This window comes from Podarcis cretensis, assembly GCF_951804945.1.
Source record: "Podarcis cretensis genome assembly, chromosome: 12".
Classification (NCBI taxonomy): domain Eukaryota; kingdom Metazoa; phylum Chordata; class Lepidosauria; order Squamata; family Lacertidae; genus Podarcis; species Podarcis cretensis.
In genome coordinates, this window is record NC_137181.1 from 34,785,131 (window position 1) to 34,801,697 (window position 16,567).

At 42.5% G+C, this 16,567-nt stretch overlaps 1 protein-coding gene and 1 long non-coding RNA gene across 2 annotated transcripts in view; one reads left to right on the forward strand and one right to left on the reverse strand.

The window, feature by feature from the left end:
• Positions 1-16,567, forward strand: part of ITGB8 (integrin subunit beta 8) — a 44,129-nt gene that overhangs the window by 10,810 nt on the left and 16,752 nt on the right. Inside the window, exons 2-5 of the mRNA XM_079947909.1 lie at positions 3,362-3,447; positions 7,064-7,235; positions 14,326-14,572; positions 16,217-16,382. Coding sequence (XP_079804035.1) covers positions 3,362-3,447; positions 7,064-7,235; positions 14,326-14,572; positions 16,217-16,382 — 671 coding nt within the window. The remainder of the gene's footprint in view (positions 1-3,361; positions 3,448-7,063; positions 7,236-14,325; positions 14,573-16,216; positions 16,383-16,567) is intronic.
• LOC307199850 lies at positions 3,444-13,618 on the reverse strand. The gene is made up of 3 exons (XR_013832235.1): positions 8,536-13,618; positions 6,967-7,073; positions 3,444-3,554 (listed from the first exon to the last, which is right to left on the reverse strand). It is a non-coding gene; the product is annotated as an uncharacterized lncRNA (long non-coding RNA).

Consider the following 16,567-nt stretch of genomic DNA (forward strand, 5'->3'; position numbering starts at 1 on the left):
TATTGGTGGGATAATGGAGTTGGGCGAAAACCACTGGTGGCAGCTTCATGCAGATATTTCTAGAGTTCTTTTGTTCTATGTTGTTGTTGTTTAGTCATTTAGTCGTGTCCGACTCTTCGTGACCCCATGAACCAGAGCACGTCAGGCACCCCTGTCCTCCACCACCTCCCACAGCTTGGTCAAACTCATGCTGGTAGCCTCAAGAACACTGTCCAACCATCTCGTCCTCTGTCGTCCCCTTCTCCTTGTGCCCTCCATCTTTCCCAACATCAGGGTCTTTTCCAGGGAGGCTTCTCTTCTCATGAGATGGCCAAAGTATTGGAGCCTCAGCTTCAGGATCTGTCCTTCCAGTGAGCACTCAGGGCTGATTTCCTTAAGAATGAATAGGTTTGATCTTCTTGCAGTCCATGGGACTCTCAAGAGTCTCCTCCAGCACCATTGTTCTATGTAGTCTTGCATGCATACAAAGGGAGTCCAAGGCTTTATAGAGGAGGTGCTATGCTTTGCAAGCAGAAGGTAGTTACTTCCGGTCGAAGGACTCCTGAAGGTCATTGTAGACCAGATGTGGGGAACCCTTGGCCCACCAGATGTTGCTGAACTACATTTCCCCCATCCCTATCCACTGGCCATGCTTGCTGGGGCTGATGGGAGTTGTAGTTCAGCAACATTTGGAGGGCCAAAGGTTCTCCACATCTGTTGTGGACAATGATCAGGCAGATGGGTGTATGGTGAGACTTTGTATGAGGCAGCTCCCTTACGTTCCTATGCCTGTTTCGTTAATATATCTTTGGATGCTACATCCTCAGAACACATGGTTTTTGAGAAGCCACAGTTGTGTCTCCATGATGATATGGTGAAAACCTATTGGGAACTGTTTTCCCTGCCTTCTAGTTTTCTGTGTGTATGGAGGTGTGTGGTATTGTATGTTGATTTCTACAAGTACCATCATACTCTGTGAAGCAAAAACCCAGTAAGAACTGTGCCATGTATGTGACTTGGCTGTTCACACAGTTTAGCTGCCAGTGTATGGTTTCCCTCCCAACATTTTTCTGTTTTTGTTTCTCAGTAGGTGTTACCAAATCGGTGTTTTGGAATAATGTTCTTGCTCTGGCTTAACCCGCATACCCTCCCTAATCAGTTTAAATGTACTACAGTTTACCTTTTTGCTTAAAGCAAAATAAACTTTGGGCCTACTCTTGCATCTCATGTTACTACACACAGAAAGAAACACACACATGCCTTTTTAAAAAAAAATACCGTGAAGATAAACAGTTGTAGTTATTGAGGATCTTGTTTCAGTGCAAGACCTGGCGTAATAGATGGCTGTTCATCTTCTAGCTTTCAGTTCTCTCTCTCTAGCTTTATGGATGTGGAGACAGCAATGCTTTGTTGTTGCCATACTGAACGCTCTCGAGAACTGACAGAACAAAGAGCAACAGATTGCATTTCAAGGGCGCCCTTCCAAAACTCTATCAAACAGTTGAAAATAGTGAATGAAATGCTGCACTTAAAAAAAAACAAAAAACTGCAACGAGAATTCAATCAGGAATACAGTGGTACCTCAGGTTACATACGCTTCAGGTAACATACACTTCACGTTACAGACTCCGCTAACCCAGAAATAGTGCTTCAGGTTAAGAACTTTGCTTCAGGATGAGAACAGAAATTGTGCTCCAGCGGCGTGGCAACAGCAGGAGGCCCCATTAGCTAAAGTGGTGCTTCAGGTTAAGAACAGTTTCAGGTTAAGTACGGACCTCCAGAACGAATTAAGTACTTAACCCGAGGTAACACTGTAGAGTTATTTGAAATAATGGTAGTCCACAGTTGCCAGCAGCCAATTACTGCAGATTATTAATCTGAGAGGGATTGTTCCATATCTCACTAGAAATCCATTTCGGGCAGATGCCACACAAACAAAGATTTAATTTCTGCTCCTGTTGTAGACTTGTATTAACCACCTAAAAACAATGAACTGAGTGCTTGGCTATAGTAGCGCTCAGCGAGGTGCAGGGGTGCCAGTTTGAATAAAATATGGGGGGGACAGGTAAGCCCCACCCCACATAATTGATCACATGACATGGCATACACACTCCCCCATTTGAATAGCAATTCCCATCAACTTTGGAGACGGCCCCCTCAAATATTTTATTGGGGGGACGAAGGCACCTTGGCCCCTAGGAGTTGGCTCCTATGGTGAAGATGCCTCAAGTGGGGCACCCTTGCTCTCACAGCTTCCCAGAATAGAGAGTTGCTGACATTTACCAAGAAGGGGAGGGAAAGGGGCGAGGTCCAGGTCATGTGCACATTGGCTCCATCATCACGTCTAGTGCTTCGCTTCTCACCCCTCTGTCTCAGTAAGTGCCAGTGACCCACTGTGTTGGGAAGCCAGTAGTGTCTCATCGGCCACTACTGCAAGTTGTCTGCATGTGCTAGAATTAATAGGAATGACATTGTCAGTGTCAGGAGCAGATGCCAGGGGCAGGTCAGCAATCACTCACCCAGTGTCAGTGATATTAACTCTGTATTCAAAGGAACAAGACAGCTCAGGAGGCCAGGCCTAGTGATCACAACAGCTCTTCCCAGTAGATCTTGCCCCAATGAGGCAGTTATGAGGACTGCCTTCCTACAGTTCCCTATGTCTCCTCCTCCCCCAGGTCCTTCTCAAGCAATCTGAGACTTTGCCGCCTTGCCTATCTTTGCTCTGCCCTCATCATACCTCTTCTGGTTCTGGGAGACCGGGGGGGGGGAGGGGAGCTGGTTGCAGCAGGAAGGGGAGACCCCTTGGCTTCTTCATCTCTGCCTCTTGCCCCTGCCCTCCAGCCTCCGCTTCTGCCTCTGATTCTGGATTGATCTCTGCTTCAGCATGTTACCACTCACTAAACTCTCTTACCTCTTCAACTTCTGATGCCTCCTCCTCCCTCCTTCCCTCCTTCTCCCCCTTCTCCCTCATTGTCCCACCACCACTCCCCAGGCTCTGAGCCATCTTCCCTTGGGGGTTCCCCAGCTGGTGCCTCCCACCATTCCTTTGCATTCATCCAGTCCATGACACTTAATACTGGATCAGTTAGTAGTTGTGGTAGCCAATAGGGCCAGCAGCAGGGTTTTCTGGGCCTTGCAAAATGTGTACTTCCCCCTGACCCCGATTCCTTATCTCAAAAGGGCTTGCTGTGATTTACTGAAGAGCAGAATCCTGAACTCCAAGGAGTGATGTAGCAGCCCACTTTGATTTTCCACAAAGTACCCAGAACCTCATGTTTTATGCTTTCAAATCACATTTTTTAACTTTAGACATCGTGCTCTGCTCCCACACATGTTTGCAAATCGCTGAATGGCCTTGTATATATATATATATCTTTTACAGCAGACAACAGATGTGCCATCTCAAATGCAGTGACGTGTACCAACTGTCTTGCTGTGGGCCCAGAGTGTGCATGGTGTACTCAAGAGGTAAGCTCTCTTCTCCGTATTAGTCATCCTGGTACTTCTTTGTCTGCTTTAGCTGCTTCAATGCAAATGAAATAAGTCTTCAGCTTCTGTGCACATGAAAGGAGTCCCTAGGCAAAAGGGAAAATTCAACAATTGTTGGGGAATTACAGTAACTGTTAAAAAAAACGAACCTTCGTATTTTCATGAGTAACAGGCCCATTGCATGAAAGCAAGAGGGGACCAAAATAAGAAGGGGGGGGGGAGCAGTTTATTCCTGTGTACACATTACTGTTTTTTACTTATGTTCATTAAGGCTATATTAATGATGATAATTACAATAATGATTACTATTATTATTAACCTGCACAAAGCACTGGTAGGCCAGGTCAGAAGGAAGCTATTTCTGGGGTTGCCAGAGCACACCTTTATCCTACTGCCTTTCCCTCTCTTCTTTACCTCTTTGTTTTCATCTGTCCTTCCATCCATCCTTTGCTTGCTGCTAAGGGGAAACAGACACATTAAGAATGTGGGGTTCTTATTGGTTTAGCCCCCCCCCCCACTTCTAGCTGCTTGTTTGACCTCGGGGGGGGGGGGAGCACGAAAAGAGGGCCTTTAAGAAGCAAAAACAAAGACTTTCCAGTTCATTTAATTATTTGTTTGTAAGAAAAATAATAGGGAGGCAGAGAAAATTTAGGGGGCCATATATGATTTGCCATACACATGTTGGAGTCTCTATTGTGGAGAATGGTTTTGAAATACATTCAGCTTTAAAAGAAAAGGGTTGGTTGCAGGATGATGCTCTTGCATTGTTTTCTAGGGCCTTCAACATGCACTTTCTAAGAGCTCCAGCATTCCTCCTCATAGAGACCATATGGATCCGCACAGCCAGTGTGGTGCCTTCCAAATCTTGTGAACTACTGCTCCCATCAGCCATTGGCTGGGTTGCCTGAGACTGATGAGAGCTGTAGTCTGCAACATTTGGATAGCACAACATTTGGGCAGCGTCCCATTGACAACCTCTGATGTGGATGCATATTCAGCAGGTCACCTGAGTTTATAATTGCTTCTTAAAACCTGTTTAATATTAGTTGGACATTACAAAATGCTTTAAAGAATGATGATTTGTGCCTGAGCAGACCGTATTTTAGTCAGAGTGTGCGGGTCTTGGGCATACACTTCTTAGGCCCTTAGAAACCTGTAGCTGTTCCATATACAGTGGTACCTCGGGTTACATACACTTCAGGTTACATACGCTTCAGGTTATAGACTCCGCTAACCCAGAAATAGTACCTCAGGTTAAGAACTTTGCTTCAGGATGAGAGCAGAAATCGCACGGCAGCAGCAGGAGGCCCCATTAGCTAAAGTGGTGCTTCAGGCTAAGAACAGTTTCAGGTTAAGAACGGACCTCCGGAACGAATTAAGTACGTAACCAGAGGTCCCACTGTATTGGTAGAGAGGGGGTGGCAACAACATCCCTACTGACATCGGAATAACAATTTTGTGGCCACAGTTATCGAACATCTTCCACTGCTCCTTGATTATCATTATTATTTTATTCAATCTATATCCCATCTTTCCAAAGGAGCCCAGGGCAGCAAACACATCAATAATAACATATTTATAAAAAAAAAATCTAAGAACTGTGAATGTGCTTGCTGTTCAAGCAATTCAGCCTGTGTACAGGTTAAGTGGATGATGCTTTTCTATGGTTCTCAGGTGGAGATACCTTGTGTCTATTTCTAGACTCTGGGGAGAAATTCAACTGAAATCATGGCGCTTGGGAATGGGGACAGTTCATTCATTCCCACTGTCACTATGTCCATTACAACATCTGCACAAGTTTGGGGTTTTTGTGCTGCTGCATTCTACAAATACATGCTTTCCCATAAACCTTAACAATTTAAATTTCTAAGAAACATGTTTTCTCTGTGTGTAAGAAAGACGAACTTTAGTAAGAGGGCAAACGAAGAAGGTGTGAGCATAGCACATTCTGTTGTATATTAACAAAAGGCATATTCCTCTTTTATATTTACCTAGGAAAAACTTCATTATAATTTCAAAAAGTGGCGGGGGATTGCTAGGCATTCCAGATACTGACATGTTTTTCCATGACTCTCTGAATATTATTATCATTATTTACAAACAGCATAAATCTCTGCTACATACACATAAATGTGTCACTTTAAAATTTGTTCTCAGCTAGTCTTAATTGGATTAATTTTTCCAGTATGGCAATAAGGCAGATTTGATTACACCAAGCCAATCTTTAGTCACTCCCACAAAATGTTTCCAGTTTTTAGTAGTAACCATTCAGGGTACTACTAAGAAAAACGGAACCAATTATTTATCTGTTCTATTTGCATGTGGTCCATCCCTGTCTTCTTTTGGTCTGTGTAGGGTTAACACTGATGTGTTAGAACTGTGTCTTCTATGGAACATACTCTTTAAGACTTTCTCTTGCCTTGTCCTGCCTCTCCATCCATTCCCTCCCTTTTGAATTTCCCCCTTTATGTCTTGCTCCCTTAATGTATTCCAGCAAATAAATCCGAAATGGTTTTTGGCAATAAAAGCAATTCAATTATGCAGCTTTATAGCAAAATGCATTTTCAGATGTCAGAAGTGTTTTCTGTTCAATAAAAAACACTCGTATTGAGCATGCAGTTCTTACTAGATTGTCTTAGGCCACAGGATAAATGAAAGGCCAATTGTAATTGATGTCAGAGGGGCTGGTACATGCAAACATTTCTGAGATGGAAAAACCGCCATGAAGAAGAGAGAGAGAGAGAGAGAGAGAGAGAGAGAGAGAGAGAGGTCATAATGAGCTCACTTTTCCTTTTTTGTTATGTGAAAACTGCCAAAGCACCCTTCAGAAACCTTTATAGCAATTATTCCTAACTTCTGTTTTAAATATTTTGTTATAAAAACAAGTGTCTCTTTTTTTGGCATAGCTAAGCATAATGCAAAATGTATCCATGGTTCGTTTTGTCGTTTGTTGGCACTCTTCCCTCCCTGCCTCGGTCCCAGTGGAAATGCCCCTCCTCTGCAACAGCTATTAACCCTGGAAGGACAGTCCACATGAGTGCTTATAGGTGCTTTGCTTTAGGTGCTAATAGCCTGGTCCACAACAGGGTTTGGGGGAGGAGTGATGTCCACCAGGCCTATATCTGGCCAGTAAAATGGAGATTCCCACAACTGGGAGTAGCCAGTGGGGTAGGGCAGTGGTGCTTCTCTGACCTCCTGAAACAGGCAACACCTTAAAAGGAGGGGGGGAGGAGGTTCAGAGTGATGCAAATGTACTGGCAGGAGCACCAGATTGGTTCTTCTGGTGCACAGTTGCTGTGCCAACCGCCTCACCCCTCCTCCTCCTCTCCCTCTCCTTTCTGCTGAGCTGCTGCAACGCCCGTGCCAGGAATTCTTGCCTACCACTCCTGCACACAGCAGCCCACATGAGTCACTTGGCATCATGTCTAGTTTGGACCTGCTATAGCTCCTTTGGGCATACTGGCATGCCTCATTGTTCTTCATTAACTTTTCGGTTACCTGTCTATGCTTGATGGTATCTCAGAATATAAACATTTCTCTGTCTCTCCTCTCTAATTTTTTTTTTCTCTCTCTCTATTTGCCTCTTCTCAAACAGGATTTCATGGCTGGAACAAAACAGAAGGAACGATGTGACATAGTTCTACGCTTAATGAAAAGAGGCTGCAGAGCAGATTTCATAGAAAGTCCCAGCGCTGGTGTAACAATGCCTTCCAGTAATGCTAATGTACAAGTGGCACCAGGAGTAGTTTCAATCCAACTACGTCCAGGTTTGTTTCTTAAAAAGAAAGTATTGTTTTTTAAAAAAATGAATTGGACACAGTTAAGCAGGCAAGAGAGATAGGGCATTCACACAGAGCCTGGTGTTTGCTTTTTAAACGAGAAAAGATACCTAATTCTGGAGGACTGTTACAGATCCAGTTTTTAAAAGGACTGAAAGCAGTCAGTTCATACTGATTTAAAAAATAACTCTTGGATATGCTAATCTTGTGAGCTTTCTATATTTTGTCTAAATTGGCTATGCAGCAATTTTGGCTCCCACGGTTTTTATGGCCTTGGCATCTGTTTAAAAAGCTAATGAGATGGCTTGTCACCATTATCCATTGTCTTAATTTCCATTGTCTAACTCCCATTAAAATGTTCATCAAAATTAGATAATTATGAGTGAATAGGTCTGTATTCTGTTACCTCTCATCCCAGCCAAATCCTGTAAATGATACTTTGTATGCTTAGATTGCCTGGTCTCGTTATCATAAATTGAACACAAGCATACCTACTACAGGTGTGGGGTTTTTTGTTGTTTTGAATGAGCTCTTATTCTCCTCACCCTCACTTTTCTATTGACACACGCACACCGCTGGGCTGTGATGCCATTGTGGATTCCACCACCCTTGTTTGTTCATGTCTTCTTGAAATCCAACTTGTTTAGTAGGGTTTTACCTTGAAACCTCGCTCTACAAGATGGTTCGGAGTAGGTTTGCATCTGTGCTTTGTTAAAAATTACAAACTGTTTCTGAGTCACTCTGTCCACCTTTGATTTGTGATTAGGGTCTGATCTTCTCTATGCAAAATGAAGCTCTGTCTTCCCCATTCGAGCTCTGTCTTCCCCATTCGCTCCTATGGGGAATCTTAAAACAGTACCCTACCAGATCTGTGCAGGCTGCAGTCCATTTGGAGACTATTCACATGAGAATATTTAGAACAGGGTGAAGACACAGAGATACTACCAGTATAACCTTAAGTGACTACATGAAGAATTTTTAAAGTGCATTTTGCTACTCCTCCTTTAAAGAGGAAAGGTAGCTAAGGAACCCAATTCAACCACCACGAAGTTGCTTCCAGTAACACAATCAACGGCTGGTTTCTCCAGTCACATGAACCACATTCTCTATCCATTCAGATGGGGGTACGTCTTCACCATTCGTAGTTCTGTGAATCCCTAACTATCAGATCTTTCATTACATTCTTCTGCCGCTTGTACAGCAAGCCCCCTCTGGGCTTAGAGATCTTGTATGGGCATGTGCCTTCATCACAGCAACTTAAGTGGAAGTTAACACATCTGCCAGTCACCTGCAACGATGTGACTGAGCCAGCTGCTAATCCTCAGAATTAGAGCAGGATGTATTTACTGAGCATATCCTGGTCTTATTCATGTTAGAGTTGTACAGGTATAAGCCTGGTCCACCACAAACAGTTGTTGTGGTATGTTAATACTGAATAGAGTAGAAGTCATTGTTTATTCATAATGCTGGTGTTCCAGACTCTTGGGGATTTAAAGGGATGGTTTAAATGAAAGGAAACGAAAACTTTATTCACGACAAAAGTATTTTGTGCTGTGGGAGTTGCCTGAAAGTTTGGAACCTGTTTGGAAAGTGTGGACTTTGTTTATAATAACATAACTTTGAGTGTGGTGTTAGCGCATTGAACTCCTATTAATTTGAGAACCAGTTAAGGGGAGGCTATGGCAATATTCGCTGCGTATGTGCAGGCTTTTCTTAGCTGGCTATTTGCAGATATTGCAGACATAGCATAATTGTATTGATTCAGAGTTAGCTATTGCCTGACCTGAGAAGCTGCCCAAACCATTGTGAGAGCTTAGGAAGAACTTCAGGTTGTTATTTCTTCTGCTTCCAGTCTCCTATGCTTATTTTGTTCTTCCCAGCCTCACCTCGGTTCATCACCCTGCACTGTATTTGTATGTTATCACCATGACATTGGATCTCCCTGGTGAAATGAGTGGCAGGCAAGATTTAGTTAAGAGTAGATCTGCTGGTGCAGGGGTTGAAAGTTTCCAGAGTGAGCTGTCATGATATGACTTCATAGATCAACTGATCTCTGATATCTTTCCTCTTCCATGCTCTTGAAAGCTAGCAAAATGTATAATACAGTGCTATCCATTTCCTTGATTGAAAACAGGAATCTTAATGAGGTCAGCTTCATGAGCACAACTGGGAGAGCTTTTTAGTGTTTCTTTGATGCAGATGTCCAGTGTTGTGGAAGATAAGTCGAGTTTATGCTGAACTGTGTACTAGCACTTGCTCAACTACAGAGCCTTGTCCCCATAGCTGTACCATGGAACAACAGTCCCTTCTCTGCCCTGCCTCACTTGTTAGTAGCAAGCAGGTGGTCCAAACTATAGCAAAGCTATGAGGCTTTGCTGTGCCCATTGAAAGTTCACAGTTGAGAAAGCCACAGCTTCTATTTGTAATAGATATTTCATGCTGCACAGTTGTCACAAGCATGGAGAAAAAAGTCGAGTAGTTGTGTCTTTGAGAGCAAAGTGTCACATTATGTTAGCAGCATGCCTAATGGCATTGATACTGGTATTTATAGCAGGAGCTTTTTGTTCCAGAGGAAGACTGTGCTTCCCTCTTGCATTCTCAGTGAAAGCCTCACTAGCAAAAACATAAGAAAACTGTGCTGCTGCTGCTACTAGTTGCCCCAGATTTTTGCAGTCCAAATCTCCCATCAAATGTTAATCATTTGAAGGGAGGACCATGGTACGTACTAGCAATGCAACATCATGGTACTTGCCCCACTCCAATGGCTTGTGGGTAGCCTACCCATGAGAGCTGTGTGTGGACATCTGCAAGAGGGAGCCTATGTACGTTGGCTTCTATGTGATCATGCATGGCTCCTGATTTTTGGAAGTCTATTCATATAGTCTTCTCATTTTTGTAGATGTCCATATTCAACACGTGGGCATTGGAGGTGGGGCAGGGGCAGCAGTGCAGCCCTACCACTCATATTTGTAAAGCCCCCTTCACATGAGTGATGTGTGAATGGGTCTTCACTTGATTCTGTATCCAGGTGGGCAAGCAAAACCACTCCAGCCAAGCTAGCGACATGTTGTTAGATTTCATCCACTGCCCTTCTGAAAGAGAGCAGAGGCCAGTTGATGAAAAGTTTTCAAACACCATTTCACACTTGCATCCCTCCAACGAAGTCCCCTAAGGAACTTGGTGTATGAAGTTAACCCCCCTCCCCCCACACAATAACTATGTGCTGGAGGTTATGCCAAGAGATAATGACTTAACCAAAGCCACTTAATCCTTCAAGGATCTGCATATTCTTTGTATCATTGCCATTTTCTTGTTAGCATTGGCAAATGTGGAGGGAAAACATGACCATCCCTTCCATGGAATAGTGTTATGATCAAAGACAATAACAATTCTGCTCATGGAAATGATTTACGCTAAATCAGGCCGAAAGAGAATAGCTGGGACGAAAAGAGCAAATTACTGGGAAATTTCATTTGCTTTTCATTCTCTCCATTCAAGGGGGAGTATCCAGCAGCGACAACAAGCAAGACTTCTGACTTATTTTTTATTTATTTTTAATTACTAGAGAAGCTCAGTAATGCTGCTTATATGCCAAGTTAAACAAGTTAAACAGCCTGAGACATTTGTTTGTTGTGTAATGATTTGTACAGGAAAGACACATAGATACTTCTGGACTGGGTATGGCACCCCCTTCCAGCTATACCTCCTACAACTAGGACAGCCCCCATTCTGGCATCCAGGGAGTCAGTCATCTTAGTGGCTGCCCTTGTTTGGGAAGTGGGTCTGAAGTCTTTGACTTTTCCAGAGTGCAGTGCATGCTAACAAAGTTCATAAAAATGCGCCCCCTGGGATGCAGGATAAGTGTTCCGTTGCGGAAGAGAATGTGGGGGACTTTCTGGGATTGGCAGTTTGCTTGTCTCATTATGTGGCTACCCAAGTAAAGAGCTGCCACCAGAACTGTGGCTCCTGTCCAGCAGCTGGAGTCCTGAAAGCTGCGAACTGGAGAATTGGGAAATGCTGATGAGCCTAAACTGGAACGGAACCTAAGTTGTAGCTCCGCTTCCTGAGCAAGGATATCCCATTTACAGAGAAAACAAATGGGTCCATTCAGAAATTGCCAGCCCTGCACTAATGGCTACAATTTGTATGCAAATCAATCCATGTTTTTGAGTCATAGTTTTCTATTACTTTGCATAATGCAAGACTGATTTCGCACCCTGAGAGAAGAGAGGTGGGTACCAAGGTGAATAAAGACCCGAACTTTGTTAATGTTTGCCCTTTGAAGATTTATTAAATCATTTACTTGAAAACTTTTAATTGCAAACAGAAGCCTGTCCTGGAATACCTGGCAACTTGTCTTGTGTCTTGACAGATAACATTAGAAAAATATTGTGATTTCTTTGTTTAGTGAATCCAGTATAAACTAATGGTACCCCTATTTTATTAAGTACTGAAAACCTATCCATCTCCTAAGTTGTTTCCGTCTCTGGCATTTCCATTGTTATACACACACCCCACACAATTTCTTTTATTTAATGAACCTCTGGCAAGTCATGCTCTTTATGCTTTACCCTCTTCCCATTCCTGCCTAATTTCTTTCTAGAGGAACATATCCTAGCATTGTGACTTTGTACTGTGGATCTCACCACATTTATCTTTTTTCTTTATTAAGATGTATTACACACACATTTATTTATCCGATTTATATCATGCCCTTCCTCTCAGAGGATCCTAGTATGGCAAACACATCAATGAAAAAACATTTTTATTTAAAAAAAACCAGTTTAAAACATTCTCTGAACCACTGATCTCAGAGGTGCCAGCAACTGCATTGTTCAGCCATCAGGTGTGCTCTGGTGACTCACCTAGACTGGTAAAGAAAGCATTATTTACAATGGTACCTCGGTTTTCGAACGTCCCCATTGACGAGCATTTCGGAACTCGAACGCCGTAAACCCAGAAGTAAATGCTTCCATTTTCACACATGCCTCAGAAGTCAAATGGCTTCCGCTAAGTTTTTCTCAATTTTCTCTATTAAATTTGCAGTCCTCCCTTTGCACCTCGATTTTCGAACGTTTCAGAACTCAAACGGTCTTCCGGAATGGATTACATTCAAAAATTGAGATACCACTGTATATGCGTTGGATGTGTGATATGACATTGCGCCCCACCAGATGGTGATGTGGAGTCCTGTTTTTCTCTTACATGTTTTCCCTGTTTAGATTTATGTTTTAAACTGAAATGCTTCTTTGATGTGTCTAGATTCAGCCTCAGTGTATACACACAAAGAGTCAACTTGGACTGCATACAGGGCATGCTTTGAAATAAACTGGTTAGGGAGAGAACACCTTCTCTAGAGATTTTAGAAGGACCCCTGTACCTCCTGAGGTGATGTGTAGCATCCTGCCAAGTAACAAGTGGAGCGAGGCCTTTAACTCATCATGTGCTCTGATGCAATCCACATCTTCAGAGCAGGAGCCTGAGTGGTGAATTCTGCTTCACAAGGCTTCTTGTGTGTGCTATTTATTTATCACCAGAAGGAGGAGCACTTGACTCTTGCTGATGGGAAAAATCCATTTGCTAGCATGCAAGGGACCAAAAGGAAACTAACCTATTCTGCTCATCATTGGCAGTAGTTCGGAGAAATGAGGAGACAGATGGCGAAAGAGAGTTTCCATTGAAACAGAACAGAGCAAAGAAATCTTTGCAGCAAATCGAGCTAGTTTTCTATGAGGAAGCGCCTTGGATCTCTTAATTCCTCACTTGTAGTGCGGAGCCAAAAACACCCGGCCTACTTATGTAGCCTCATCCACAGGCTGCAAACATGGAGAATTATTTGGGTGATTGGGTGGGAGGAGGAAAATCAGAATTCTGTGGACTGGGGCATCCTCAAATAAGGTGGCAGCTTTTCCCGCCTTGGTCTCTGCGCTTTCTTCCTCCAATCCCTGGTTGCATTCATCGTGACACACACAAACCCTGCAAAACAATCAAGGTTATCAATAACACGTGGTGGCATACCAAGAGGCAAAAGCAGGCCCCTGTTCACCCAGAAGTTGAAAACTAAAACAGACCATGGGCAAGAGCAAGATAGGGAAGGAAGAGGCTGGGGAGGAACAAACATAAAGGTAAAGGTAAAGGTAAAGGTACCCCTGCCCGTACGGGCCAGTCTTGACAGACTCTGGGGTTGTGCGCCCATCTCACTTAAGAGGCCAGGGGCCAGCGCTGTCCGGAGACACTTCCGGGTCACATGGCCAGCGTGACAAAGCTGCATCTGGCGAGCCAGAGCCGCACACGGAAACGCCGTTTACCTTCCCGCTGGTAAGCGGTCCCTATTTATCTACTTGCACCTGGAGGTGCTTTCGAACTGCTAGGTTGGCAGGCGCTGGGACCAGTGCATTTATAAACACTTATAATCTGGTTAATCAAAATATGGAAGATTGTAAATATGATTAAATTTCTAAATTTGATGAGAGCTACAGAAGGAAGACAACAACCACATAATTGTTTTGTGTGTTTTTTAAGATTTTCTTGTTTTACAGAAGTAAGTGTAATGTCTCTCGTATATTGTAGAAAAAATGAGTTGTTTGTAATGTATTGGGACAACAAAGTAAACCCACATACATTATTATGCATCATGTAATTTGACTCTCAAATACTTTTTTCTTTCTTCCTGAGTGCATGAGAAATTATTAATTACTATTGCCAATGGGAAATCCTATGTTTCTAATATTTAATATTATTGATATGGTGTTTTGAAATATTGTTTCTTGCTTAAATAAAACTTTTTAAAATGTGTATATTAAGGGAAAGTGTGTGTTAGTGAAAGTAATGTACAGAAATGTATTATATTTGAGGAAATTGCTTGCAAAAACCTATAGCAGAAATTGCATACAAAAACTTGTCTATCAGCAGAGATTGACACTAAAACGTGCTCATACACACTCATGCATGCACCTGGGAGAGTTAAGTAAATAAGCCAAAAGAAATGAGATTTAGAAATAAGATACGCTTGCAGAATTTTTTAATGCAACATTAATACTCAGAAATACTTATTACAGTTTTGTTTTTTAACTATCAGGATCTGAAGCAAGTTTTATGTTGAAAGTCCAGCCACTGGAAAAGTACCCGGTCGACCTTTATTATTTGGTTGATGTTTCTGCATCTATGCACAAAAATATAGAAAAATTAAACTCTGTTGGATCTGATTTATCTCAAAAGATGGAAAATATTTCCCTTGATTTGCGACTTGGATATGGATCTTACGTAGATAAGACGGTGTCGCCTTATATTAGCATTCACCCAGGAAGAATTCATAATCAATGCAGGTAAGTAATTTGTAAATCTAACTAGAAGCTCACATGTGTCCTAAACTAAACCACCCTACAGTGTAACCGTAACCATGTTTACTCAGAAGTAAGTCCTCCTGAATTCAATGGGACTTTCTCCCAGGTAAGTAGAATTAGGATTGCATCCTGAATTTAAATCTTTGAGAAGGGCAAGGTGTGAAACAAATGATCTAATATTTCTATTTCATTTTGGTTTATCTGCTGTAAATTGCTGCAGTGCCTGCATAATATTTTGTTACATAACTGTATTGATGTAACTGGTGTGCTGCTTCCTAATGCTTATTAGGGAAGGCTTATAGGGCAAGGGCACAAGGGCCTTTAGGAAAAGGTGGGGAAATGCTATCTGTTTTTAATAAAGTTGCTCTGTGAACACTGACCCATGAGTCACATTAAGTTTTCTAGAATAAATAGTATGCACTAAACAATCAAGATTCTACAAGCACATCTTGTGTACGTTACGTGAGTTTGCTTTCCTGTGTTGTTATAACTGGGAGCAGAGGGTACAGGAGCTTAATTTGTGTCATTTTCTATAAACTTATCCTAAAATGTATTGCAACTTTTTGTTGCTGATGACTTGACTGGGGTTTGCTTGTGGGGCAGGGAAAAAGGAGATGAAGCAAGTTGCACCTGCTGGGGGAGGTTGCAGATGTTTTCCCTCTTCCCTGCTTCTCATGGCGTTCTTCACATTTGGCACACTTCCCTATGGGCTGGATCCAATGTTAGCCATCCTTGGAGAAAACTCATTGAAATTAATGGACTATTAATGACTATCTTAAGCTCCTTTAATTTAAGTGGATCTGTTCTGGGTTTAACTGAGTTGGAAATAACCAGACAGAGTGCCTTCTTGGTGGTAGTGCCCTCCCTGTAGAACACCCTCCCATCAGATGTCAAGGAAATAAAGAACTACACAACTTTTAGATGACATCTGAAGGCAGCCCTGTATCTGGAAGTTTTTAATGTTTGACACAGACTCTCTCTCTGTCTGTGTGTGTATATATATATATATATATATATATATATATACACACACACACACACACACACATACACACACACACACACACACACACAAGCCACCCAGAGTGGCTGGGAAAACCCAGCAGGATGGGTGGGGAATAATAATAATAATAATGGCAAAAAGTTTTGGCAGATTAAGAAGGAAAAGCTTCATGTTGGTTATTTCTCTGTCTTGTTTATTTTTCTTCGTGGTGGTGAAAGGGGAAAGGCTTTTTATTCTGGTCTTTCAACCTCCTCCCTTACTTTCCATACATTATATGGAATCATATAATGCCATACCACATAGTTTAAGGATGGTGAAACCTATGACCCTCCAGATATTGGGCTCAAGTCCCATCAGCTCCAGCCAGCATGGCCAGTGGTCAGGAATGGTGAGAGCTGGAGACCCATAGCATCTGGAGGGCCACACATTTCCCACACCTGACATATTTCATCAGCACTTACTCCCTTTTTGTAATAACATGGATTTGTGTTTAGTGTGTCTATATTTATAGACAGCCAGAAATGATGTGCGAGCATTGTGTCGCTATAGCCAACTATTAACCTAGAACTAATTTCCAAGCAGAATTTTAATAGAATTTCACTTTTCATCTTTTTGCCAAACAGCGATTATGATCTTGATTGTATGCCTCCTCATGGCTATATCCATGTCTTATCGTTGACTGACAAAATAGCAGAATTCAGAAGTGCAATTAGCAAGCAGAAAATCTCTGGGAATATTGACACACCTGAAGGAGGCTTTGATGCTATGCTTCAAGCAGCTGTGTGCCAGGTAAGAGGCAGCCAATAAACCAGCAAAGGATCTGCCTTTTATCCTAGTGTTTGATAGTTAATCTACTCCCATAGTTTTCCAGTGCTGTCTGCATATTGTAGCTTTTCACAGAACCAAAGGCAGACCTTCCATTGCTTGTGGTGCTCACGTTGACCTTTTCTCTACACGTGCATCATCGTCCCTGC